The 12,719-nt window shown below is 34.0% G+C and overlaps 2 protein-coding genes across 2 annotated transcripts; both read left to right on the top strand.

The window, feature by feature from the left end:
* The first annotated feature begins 5,980 nt into the window (after positions 1–5,980).
* LOC103852230 lies at positions 5,981–7,733 on the top strand. The gene is made up of 3 exons (XM_009129147.3): positions 5,981–6,413; positions 6,592–6,869; positions 6,945–7,733. Exons 1-2 carry the CDS (start codon positions 6,333–6,335, stop codon positions 6,856–6,858), a joined length of 348 nt encoding a protein of 115 aa, XP_009127395.1. The 5' UTR covers positions 5,981–6,332; the 3' UTR covers positions 6,859–6,869; positions 6,945–7,733.
* Positions 7,734–9,715: 1,982 nt separating this feature from the next.
* Positions 9,716–12,372, top strand: LOC103852231 (receptor-like protein CLAVATA2). Its single transcript, XM_018656907.2, has one exon. The coding sequence runs from the start codon at positions 9,883–9,885 to the stop codon at positions 12,094–12,096; it is 2,214 nt and encodes a 737-aa protein (XP_018512423.1). The 5' UTR covers positions 9,716–9,882; the 3' UTR covers positions 12,097–12,372.
* The last annotated feature ends 347 nt before the right edge of the window (positions 12,373–12,719 follow it).

Here is a 12,719-nt window from a genome sequence, read left to right on the forward strand (position 1 = left end):
CTTATTGTTACTAGAGTTTGGCCCGCCCTACGGGCGGATTATTGACTGAAAGAATATATTATATCAAAAATTTATTGAACATTTCAAAATGTTTAATTTAGTAAAATTGTAAATAATCTTTAAACTTTAATGCCAAAAATTACAATTATACGACACTCAAATTTTTATTATTACAATTATACATTTCTACATATCATCTATTTTGATAACTCTAATATTTTGGTTGAAATAGTGTTTGTTATATCTTCATCATGCTTTTTTCGTCAATGTTTTAAATATATTTTTTTTTGTTGAAAACTTGAAATGCTGAAATAACCACACATTGTAAATTAATTCTTTGTTACTTTAAGAGAATTAACGTTCTTGGTTGTTTGTAGAGCATATGCTGGTGTGAGAAGTCGTCTGTTGAAAGCATAATAGAAAGTCTTATAGAAACCGATGATTCAGGTCAGAGAAATTGTTGTGCGTCTTTATATTGTTTGTCTTTTCTTCTTTAAACCATAAACAAAAGGATTGGTTTCACAATGATTGATTTAGTTACTTCAGTTTGTAGTGATATGCTTTACTTTGATATATAATCATATTTTTATTTCCTGAATCTCTAGTTATTTATTTTTAAAACTATATTATTGCTTTTTTAAAGAAAAAACTTGTTATTGTATAGCTATGTATTTTTACTACAATTTTTTAGTTATTGATTTATATTTTAAGAGTAATTTAAAAGTGAATAAATATTATCATATGTTTGACTTAGTTTCGCTTCCGATTTTTATTAATTTGATTACAATTTTGACCAAAATACCTATTACTACAGAGACAGTTTCTCTCACAGAGAAGAAAATAGACATGTCTTTAGGTGTGTTGATGTCTTTTTGTAAACTCATACAAAGATGCGTACTTGTTTATTGCTCATGAACCTTCATATGTTCTTGTGAGCATAGATACTATTACCAAGATGTCAAAGAGCAATACCAATGTCAATAAAGTCAAGAAACATAGATCATCTGTAAGTAACGTGATAAGGTTTCTCATAGCTTTTCATGTTTAACTTATCCTTTGTAATGAATTTTAATGTCTCTTTATTGACCATTAGCATGTGCTTATTGCTTTGATGCAGAATAAGAAGGAGAGCATTAGTGCTGCTGCGGAAAAAAAAAACGCGGTGAAGGGAAGCGTTACATTGACTCAAGGACTGACAATCTGACATTAGACATGTTGGTGTTGTTGTTGTGTTCTCTTCTCGGTCAATTTATTGTTGGCCTAGCTGCTTTGTCCTATCATTTTTGAGATTTTTGTTTTTCTTTGCAGTTTAGTTTTGAGGTATATCATAATTTGAGGGTGTTTTTGCTAAGCGAAGGTCTAGTTACCTGTAACAATAGCCAAGGAAACCAGTTTCTTGTAACAACAACAGTTGCTCGGAAAGTTCTATCCTATTTTAAGTTGAGTTTACAGGAAGCTGGAGATTTTTCCTTCAGTATTAATCCATGCATTCCTGAAGTGTTGCTTTGTCTATTAAGATCTATTGGTGCAATGTTTCTTCTGATGCCCATGCAAACCTTTTCCACTTATTCGACCATTTATCATTTGCACAGGTCTGATGACACAGTCCAACTTGAAGAGACTGTAGTTTAGAAAGAAACAATGCCACACGGATGAAATTTTGAGTCATGCTGGCTAGAATAAGGAACATACCCAAATGCGCTTGGAAACTGATCTAGTATGGACAGTTTGATGAAAGCAATTATAACCTTTTTGCATTTCTGCAACAAAAAGATTTGGAGATTGCTTTTTTTCTTGATATGCAAATACAAAGTAGCAGCAGCAAATGGAGAAGAAGAGCTGAAGCAAGCAAAGATGAAGACATGAAGGAAGAGAGAATGAGACTACACTGCTGCTTAACAGAAAAACAAATAGTGACGCAGTGCAGGGATTATGGTTGTTCTCAAATGGTTTTGAAGAAGTATTCCATAAGAAACATGCCTTGGTGACTCGTGTTTGTTGCTTTTTTTCGCAAACGCTTCCTAACTTGCCGGGCTCGCTTCCCTGAAATATATGTATTGTTAAAGTCCATGTATTAGTTTCTGATCTCTGGACATGGACCCCAATGTCAAAACTCTCCTTAATGTACTTATTCCTAGCTTTTCCTCTCTCTGCATTAGTTCGTCCTAGTTCATTACATACACAACACAACCCAAAGATTCCAATCAAAAACTCCGAGATTTTTGCAATGATCAGATCTAATTACAGAGGAGATCGATTGACTTTTTTTTACCTGTGATCCTCCAGGGCTGTTGAAGACACCGAAGAAATGAGCAGTTGATTGAGGATTGAAACGACCATGTATTAACGAATTAGTTGGAGACTGAAGGATTCTGGGTATAACGGAGACATCATCTTCCACTGATCGATGTCACACCCTTCAAAGGCACACTCTTGAAGTCAAACAGACTCCTGCTCTCTGTTCGCTGATCATATTCTTCTCAAACGTCGTTCTCTCGTCTGAGCCGTTAATCTCTTATCCGGTAGCGATATCAGCGACTATCTCTGATGATGATGATTAAGTTGGGTGAATTGATCCGAGAGAACAAAACTTTTATATATTGAGCTACATGAGACCCAGAAACAGAACACGAAGTCTACGGAAACGAATCGAAGCTGTGGGAATCTTTAGTTGAGTATTGGATGTAGCAGTAGCCTTTACCCAACATGATTCCCATGATCCCTGCGAATTCCATATGGGTTTCTGGGAAAGCAAAGCAACCGCCGGAGATACTTCTTCCATTGATGAAATCTTAACTCTTGATAGATTTGTGAAGCTCTGAGATTTTTAATCTCTGGGGATAGTTGATCCTTTAATGGACAAAAGTGAAAGTGCGAGACAAAAATATGTGGGGAATGGGATGACTCGTTGTTGGTGTATATATACACCTTGTGAAAGTGGTGTAGAAGCTAGGGAAGTTGAATCGAAGATCAAGTAGTGGGAAAATTTTGTTGAATGCAGTAATAAATAGCTCCTGAAAGTGGAGCCGGAGCGGTACGACGGTGGTCTCAGCCGGAGCCATCCCTCTTACGATTCTCGTTAGGTTTTTTGATTCTGGATGTATTTAGGTTTAGACATACCACTATATATAGGAAGATGATCAAGGAGAGGTGGAACAAAACATCCAAGATGAGTATAAATATTGTCATTGATTGAGCAGAAAAAGGAGATTGGAGAAGACGGAGTGGAAAAGTCAGGATTACGAAACAGGATTTGTCGACATAGGTTTGGTGGGCCAAATTATAATTTTAACAGTCCACGATGATGTGTCAAAATAAAGTGTTCTGATTGGTTAATTTTTTAAGGTGACGTGGATGCGTTTAGAAGGCTTGATATCCTGCTTTTAGTATTGTTAGATGTATGGACAAGTTTTTATGGCATCTACGGCTTTATTTATTTAAATAATAATTTATTATATATATATAGATAACAAGAGTATAAGAGTCTTTTGTCATTTAATGAAATTTGTTTTTTTTTAAATGTTCCTTTAGTGGTGATAAAGATGAAAAGTGGTAAACATGAAATTTTCGAAAAAAAAACTATACAAGTTTGTTTAAAAAAAAAACATTTTGCATAATATGAACAGATTAAAAGAACTATATGTTTCAAATTTTTAAAAACATTAATTAAAGTTTTTATAAAAATTAAATTTTAGAAAATTTATAAGGATTTATATTTCTTCCATAAACTAATACTTTTATAATTAATTTTATAAATGAAATTATTAAATTACATGCTAAAATAATAATTATATAAAATTACACATTTAAAATTCATTAATAATCCAAGTTCATTTGTTAGAAAAAAAAGTTTTATTCTTCAAAAGAAGAAGAAGAAGAATAAGAGAGAAATTTTATGTTTACTACTTTCATGCTACTACTTTTCATCTTTTAAATAAATTAAAAAAAAATATGTTTTCGAATTCTACTTTTTCAAATTCAAACCTTTTTATACTTTTTTCAATTTTTTTTTATTTTTCTTTTCAAAATTTCTTTTTGAAAATCGAAAATTATGTTTGAAACTAATTTTAATTTTTTAAAAAAAAAAAAAAAATAAGTATTTATTTATATATTTATTACAATCTTAAATTTCACATTCCAAAAACACTACCTTTCCCCTCAACTCTAAGAGCATTTCCATCCCTACTCCATTTTTACCCTGGAGTTTTACATTGGAGATGCTCTAAACCTAAGTTTAGATTAGTTAACCCTATGGCTATAAGTATCTTTTACCGTTCATTAAATTGAGGGTACAAGTGATTAGAGTAAACATAAAAAGTTGTACTATGAATATGGTGTTTGTTGCAATTTTCCAAGAATAAGTTGCTTAACTACTAGGAAAATTGCCACAAATATCACATTCATAGTACCACTTTTCATGTTTATGCTAATCACTTTTACCCTCACTTTTAATAAAGAGTAAAAGACATTTATATTCCTAGGATTAACTAATCTAGACTTAGAGTTTAGAGTTGAGGGGGTGGGGTAGAGTTTTTGGAATAAGAAATTTAGGATTCTAATATATACATATAAAAAATAGTTTCAAACATAATTTTCGATTTTCGAAAATAAATTTTGAAAAAACAATAAAAAAATTTCGAAAAAAAAATCAAATTTTTTTTTTATAAAAAAGTTTGAATTTGAAAAATTATAATTCGAAAACATAAAAAAATCTATTTATTTAAATAATAATTTATTATATATAGATAACAATGATATAAGAGTCTTTTGCCACTTAGAGAAGAATGTATTTTTGAAAATGTATTTTTAGTGGTGCTAAAGATAAAAATTGGTACCATGAAAATTGTAAACATAAAATTTCCCCTAACTACAATTGGCAAGGTCTTTCAATATATTTGATGGGAAATAGCCACAAATAGCATATTCATAGTACCACTTTCATGTATATTCATAATCCCTAAACCTCACAACTCTTTCACAAAGCGCGGGATGGGTTGACCCGCGTATCCAAGCCTAATTGTGGTACCAAAAGGAAGGTAAGAGTGAAAAATCTCTTTTACGAATATTTGATTTTTCGATTTGCTTTGCTTTAGAAAAATACGTATACGGTATATCTGGTTTTTTGGTTATCTAAAAAATTTACATATATTTATGAATATCTCATCCACTTTATTCAATACAAATAGTCTTTAAAAAAAGAACTATACAAGCTTTTTTCAAAAAAAAAAATATTTTATACAATATGAAACAAAATTAAAGATTAAGGGAACTATATGCTTCATAACTTAAAAAAAAATAATTATTTTGTAATAAAAAATTAAAATTTTAGAAAATTATAGTGTTTATAAAGATTTATCTTCTTCCATAAATTAATAATTTAATAAATTAAATTGTCAAAATTACATGGTAAAACAATAAGTATATAAAATTACACATTTAAAACTCTTTAATTGATTGTAGATATACTTCTATTTGTATAAACACCGGATATGAGCATATATCCGACCCTGAAATTTTTAGTATTTATGATTTGATTTATTTTTAGCGGATATTGATCTTTAATATTTTTTGTCCCGAAGATATACAGATATCCAGATTTTTCGAATCAAATCGAATCGAAACTAATAACGAATAAAATAAAATATAACGGATAAAATGTCAAGCCGTGATAAAGAGCATTTCGTTTGTATATACTTCTATTTGTATAAACACTGGATATGAGCAGATATCCGACCCTGAAATTTTTAGTATTTGTGATTTGATTTTTTTTTATAGTCATCAAAATATGTTAGTGTCAGACTAGTTTTGAAGCTGTTTAAGGCCACTCATACAATTTCTCTGTTGAAACCTGTTTGTATATGGAAGCTGTATGGGGGTTATATAGTTTTTGTCATTGACCAACGAAGTTGTATGGGGGTTATATAGTTTTATATATCTTATCTTCTTCATTGCACTGTTCCAATTTCTAAGGGAAATAATCAAACGGATTTTAGGGGGAAAAAATCATGTCAGCAGAAGAATCTGATCCTTCAAAAAAAAGAAGAAGAATTAAGCTGTTTAATTACAATTGGCAAGGTCTTTCAATATATTTGATCCGATAATGGTGTTGGTAATGAAGTGGTAAATAAAGTAAGTAATTGGGACCCCACGTATTCCCCTCAGAAAACAAAACATTTTTCTGCGAATAATAATAAATGTTTAACAAATAATTGAGAAAGTAGCTCAAGAGAAGTAGCACGAAGAAAGTGAAAGAAGAGAAAGCATCAAGTCATTCACTACTTGAGCAAAATCCCTAAACCCCACAACTATTTCACAGACAAAAAAAAAAAACGATGAGTGCTTTAGAAGAATCGAAGGTCTCTATTGTTTTGTGGCTTCTCTGCTTTTCAATCTTCTTCACTTCAAGTCTCCAGGTAAGTTTGTGTCTTTCTACTCATCTCTGACCATTTACTTGTCATTTTATTCCTCAATTTGACCTCTTTTCATCTGGTTATTTCTGATTTTGTCTGAAACGTCTGGAAAAATTGAATCTTTGAATTGTACTAGATTTTGCGTTCTGGGCTCTGATTGGGTTTGTGTGGAATTTGTTAGGCAAACGAGCTAACAACACCATCTAAAGAAGAAGGAGAGATGAGGATGGTGCCATTACTGGAGGAGAAGTATATGGTGATGAATGAAACAAGAAGGAAGCTTGGGAGTTTCCAGATATGTTCAGTTTGCACTTGTTGTGGAGGTGCAAAAGGACTTTGCTTGCCTTTACCTTGTTGCTTTGCAATCAACTGCAACATCCCAAATAGACCCTTTGGTTATTGCTCCTTCACTCCCAAATCTTGCAATTGCTTTGGTTGCCACATCTGATATCTTTCACTGTAAGCTTCTAATTTCTACTTCTTATTAGGTTTCTTCCAATTTCTTTTTTGATGTTTTGGTTTTAATTAATTCAGGGATAGAGGAAAGTAAATCGACATCTTGATTTCATCTGCAAAGTGTGAAAGGGAAGAAAAAAATAAATATGTGTTCTTGGTTTGGTTCTTTATTTTTATATTTTTGTTCATAATTCTATATTCAGCTTTCATTAAATTGCATTACCTACTAGCTTCAGCAACATCATCATCCTCATTAATTAATTATCTTCTTTTTGCATTGCCATTCTGATAGAGAAATTAGGGTCTTTTATGGAGGTTCTTGTTCACACTTCAAGCTAGATTTGTTTTTCTTTGCCTCTCTTCAATCAGTTTATGTATCTGTTTTTTTTTTCCTTCTTCTGTTTACTCCAGTTTGTTTCTCATGGGTTAGTATTTTATCACCAGGATTGTACTTGTAGCATATTTTGGGAAGGGTCTTTTGTTTTGTTTTGTTTTGTTTTGTTAAGTTGGCAATTGGAAGATTAATATGATGATGATGATGATGATGGTGTTGGTAGTAATGTTGAAGCTGGCTGTTAAAGCTAAGCCTTTTGTGATGAGTGATATGTTAAGATTATTAAGAATTGGATAAAGTTAAGTAATTAGTGCTCTGTTCTGATCTGATAAGATCTAAGTGCTCGTTAGAGTTTAAAATAGACTGAAATGAAAAAGAGGTATTTTGAGTAAAAAACAATTATTCAGACTCAAGTGCAAGGACTGGAGAACATCTTGTCATGATCTTTGAATATGATTATTTATTGGAAGTGCGAAGAGACATTGTTATTGTAATAAGAGATGTTTGAATCAAATGTTTGTCTAATTCTATTCCCTCTCCCCTCTATTAGCATTTTTAATCGGCAAGATCTGGAATTAATTTACTAATTGTTCATTATTACTCTGTTCTCACACATGACACATCAAAAAGTTGTCTAGTTGAGAATTTAGTCAATGTTGGTGGTATGACTTTGATCATATCAGTTTCTTAGTGATTGCCTTTTTTAAAGTACAAATTGTGTAGAGAATAGAAATAAGATATCTCAAAATCTGAACATATTTCCCATTAAAACCCTAAATTAAATTTTATTAAAGTAGCAATGTTCCCAGCTCTTGCTCTTTGAGATTAAAGGTCATTTGGACAAGTATTTAGCTTATTATAAGATGTATTGGAAAATAAGCTAAACTTAAGAATAAAGAAGAAAATAGTTAAATAAAAAAAAATGGATTTAAAAATGCCCAATTGATACTTGGTTTTTACTCTTTAGTTGCCTGGTACACAGCCTGTTAATAGTAGATAATTGGCATTCTTGAGACAAGTAACAAGTATAATAATTTGAATATTTGTCGGTAAGAGAAATGATATGATTAAAAACTTCAAGATTCAACTTGTTTTACTCTTTTTCTAATATATAAAAATCATATGATGATAACTCGACAACATCCAATGAGAAATGTGTTGATTCATCTCTGAAATTCATCTCTGAAATGGATTATAACACACTAAACCAAACATAAAAAACGCAACTTACAAAAGTAACTTACAAATATACCACAAGTAACAGACCAAATTTTGATTACTCGCATAAGACAAGCCAATTACCGAATATATCAAAATACGAAGTATTTCTCTTGTGCCTACCCTAGCAATTTGATAAAAGAAATAAAGAGATCAGGTTAATGAGATATCGTAGGACTTATTAGCCATAATTTGTGTGGCCTAATATTATGGGAAATAGAATCCTAAAAATGAAATATCCAAGTTTATAGCTGGCTCGGGCCTCATTTAGTTTTTTTGCTTCGCTATTATGCCTGAGGGCTGGAACCATACTCGAATCAGCGTTTTCTCGAAGATTGTAATTCATCTCACATTAAAGATATGAGGCTGATTAGTTTGTGCTCAGTACAATATAAGATTATATTGAAGATTCTGTGTAATCGTTTGAAAATGATTCTGCCCGAGATCATCTCATAAACGCAAGGAGTGTTCGTCTCAAGGCATCTTATCTCAGACAATATAATCATCTGATAAGTGATGATTTATGGTTTACACACAAAATCAAAGGTTGCTGAAAGGTGAAAGACTATTAAAACTGACATGTCTAAAGCTTATGATTATGATTGTGTTGAGTGAATTTTTTTGGAGACTCTCATAGCAAGAACGGATTTTGGTAGAATCTGGAAAATGTGATTTATAGATTGTGGCGTGTGTGAGCTAAGTATTCTTCCTGGTGGTTTTGAATGAGAATTCACATAGTTTCATCAAGCATGAGCGAGGTATTAGGCAATGCAATTTTTTGTCACTATCCATTTTTATTTTATGCGCTGGGGCCTTGGTTAGTTACTTAAACATGTCTGAAGAAGCTGACCGTCTCCATAGGATAAAATTTGCAGAAGAATTCTCTTCGAGACATCATCTTTTATTCGCAGATGATAGTCTACTTCTATGCAAGGCCTACTGCGAGGAAGCTGAAGAAATTATGACTTGTTTAAAACTGTTTGGTGATTGACCCACGAGTCAAAAGCCTTGTTAGACATACGTATAAGATATTTCCTGCGGTTGACATCCATTTTCAAATCCTAGAGAAAACTCAGCATAATTGGCATGGTTAAAATCTAACATCTGAAAACTAGACATATAATTCGAACATATATATTCATGGTCTCTCAATTAATTTCTAAGTAATATATAAGGAAAATATAAATATAAGTAAGAGAGAGAATATAAATAGTAAAAAAAAAAAAAAAAAAAAAAGTATCTGATTCCTAATAATTAGATTTAACAACTCTAAAATTTGTAGAAATAAATAAATGAACAGAAATTTTTATTTTTTTATTTTTTTAGAAATCCACCAAGTTTTTTACTTTTGATGCTCAAAAATACTAATTTGCTTTTTAAAAAGATCATATATTCATATTATATAATAACTAATAGTAATAAATAATGTGTGTCTGAACTAAAACAAAAGCAGCGAAAAAGAGAATGTTGGGGTCTGTCTTTATCTCCCACTTCAAGGTCGCGTTGCTTCACTCTCCATTTGCAGAGAACGCTATGGTGAAGACTGCATATCTTACCCTCTTCTTCTTCCTCTTCTCTCCTTCCTTGCTTCTAGCTCAATCACAGCCTCCAGAGATTGACCCACAAGACAAAGCCTCGCTATTGATACTCCGCGTTTCGATTCACGACCCCAATCGAAGCTTATCGACATGGTACGGCTCATCATGTTCCAACTGGACAGGTCTAGCTTGTCAGAATCCGACCGGAAAAGTCGTCTCCCTCACTATACCCGCTTCGAACTTGTCCGGCCAGATTCACCCGTCTCTCTGTAAGCTCACTTCACTTCAAATCTTGGACCTTTCCGGAAACAATTTCTCCGGAAACATCCCCGCTTGCTTCGGCGCGCTGCGTGATCTCAGAACACTCAATCTTAGCCGGAACGGTTTGGTTGGTTCGGTTCCCGGAACGTTCGTTAACCTTAAGGAGCTTAGAGAATTAGTTCTAAGCGAGAATAGAGGTTTACGAGGATCGGTTCCTCTCTGGTTTGGTGATTTGATGTATCTCGAGAGGATTGATCTTAGCTTCTGTTTGTTTAGTGGAGAGATACCTGAAACCTTGCTTTATTTGAAATCTCTAAAGTTTTTGAATCTTGAGAGCAATAACATGACCGGTACACTTAGAGACTTCCAACAGCCATTGGTTGTTCTCAACCTTGGTTCGAATCGGTTATCCGGTACGCTGCCTTGTTTCTACGCCTCTCGTCCATCTCTAAGCGTTCTGAATCTAGCTGACAACTCATTAGTTGGTGGACTACCTTCTTGTTTTGGTTCTTTATCAGAGCTGACTCATCTCAATCTCTCCTTCAATGCCTTCAGCTACGAGATATCTCCAAGGCTTATCTTCTCCGAGAAGCTCGTGATGCTTGACTTGAGCCACAACGGGTTCTCTGGTCGTCTCCCTAGCAGGATCTCCGAAACAACCGACAAACTCGGTCTGATTCTTCTTGATTTATCTTACAACAGGTTCTCTGGTGGTATACCCTTGAGGATCACCGAGTTAACCAGCTTACAAGCATTGCGTCTCTCTCACAATCTTCTAACGGGAGATATCCCTGCGCGAATAGGGAACCTGACTTATCTCCAAGTCATTGATCTTTCCCACAACGCGCTGACCGGACCAATCCCTCTCAACATCGTTGGCTGCTTTCAGTTGCTCGCTCTGATCATCAGCAACAACAACCTCTCCGGGGAAATCCAGCCGGAGCTCGACGCGTTGGACAGCCTGAAGATACTTGACATAAGCAGCAACAGGATCTCTGGCGAGATCCCGCTGACTCTAGCCGGCCTGAAGTCGCTAGAGATTGTGGACATAAGCTCCAACAACCTCTCGGGAAGCCTTAACGAGGCCATTACCAAATGGTCCAACCTCAAGTACCTCTCTCTCGCAAGGAACAAGTTCAGCGGGACGCTTCCTTCTTGGCTGTTCAAGTTCGACAAGATCCAAATGATGGACTACTCCAGCAACAGGTTCTCCTGGTTCATACCTGACGATAACTTGAACAGCACACGCTTCAAGGATTTTCGGACCGCTGGATCTTCAGTGCCACCGGGGAAAGTGGAGATCAAGATATCAGCAAATGTGGTTGCTAAAGAGGAACTAGCCTTCAGCTACGATCTCTTGTCAATGGTTGGGATCGATCTTTCCGACAATCTGTTACACGGAGAAATACCTGAAGCTTTGTTCAGACAGAAGAACATCGAGTACTTGAACTTGTCGTACAACTTCCTCGAAGGCCAGCTTCCACGTTTAGAGAAGCTGCCGAGGCTAAAGGCCTTAGATCTTTCACACAACTCTCTCTCAGGTCAAGTCACTGGAAATGTCTCAACTCCTCCAGGACTGACTCTTCTGAATCTGTCTCACAACTGTTTCTCTGGAATCGTTACTGAGAAAGAAGGGCTTGGAAAGTTTCCAGGGGCTTTGGTTGGGAACCCGGAACTTTGTGTGGAAACTTCAGGGAACAAGTGTGATCCTGCAAACATTGATGCATCACAAGAGGAGATATATCAAAACGAGTTGGTGGAAGGACCGATATCGATTTGGATATTCTGCTTAAGCGCCTTTATTAGCTTTGATTTTGGAGTGTTGGGTATCTTCTGCTCATCTCGTGCTCGGAGTTATATTCTCCAGACCAAAGGTTAAACACTTAAGTCATGGGCAAAGGGCCAAGAGAAGACTGATTTGGTGTATATTCAGTTTCTGAAAAACATTGTCTGAGATGTGAAAGTAGAAATGCTTGTTTTGTTACTAAAGTATTAGTCCTATGCTTAATTGATTATTATCTCAATTGTTTGTTGTGTATATGAGTATATCTCTTAACCAGATTACGTTGACGCATGAACCAGAGACCTTTTCGTTCATGGCAGAATGTTGTACTCATTGTTGACAGATTTAATATAGTAAAACTGTAAAAGTAAAGCCATCTTCACGGTTTATTACCTAACCTCTCCTGATATGAAGGATTAAAAATGTGTACGACAATGGAAACAATGCCATTGATCCATCCCCACATCTAAGAGTGTAAGAGCCATTTCATGAGTATTCACATTATTATAGGACAAATGTTGATATGCTCAAATTAACCCTAATAAGTAATTATGCAATTTCAAAGATATAATGTACTATTCAGGAATCGTATCAAAATAGACTCATGTCACTGAATATATTTCAATTTCGAATTAAGCTAAACAAGTAGATAGAAATCAAGTAAACATCATAAAATAAAACATATGGAGAAAAGCTAGACTTAGAGAAATGGATAGACT

This window comes from Brassica rapa, chromosome A02, assembly GCF_000309985.2.
Source record: "Brassica rapa cultivar Chiifu-401-42 chromosome A02, CAAS_Brap_v3.01, whole genome shotgun sequence".
NCBI classification, from domain to species: domain Eukaryota; kingdom Viridiplantae; phylum Streptophyta; class Magnoliopsida; order Brassicales; family Brassicaceae; genus Brassica; species Brassica rapa.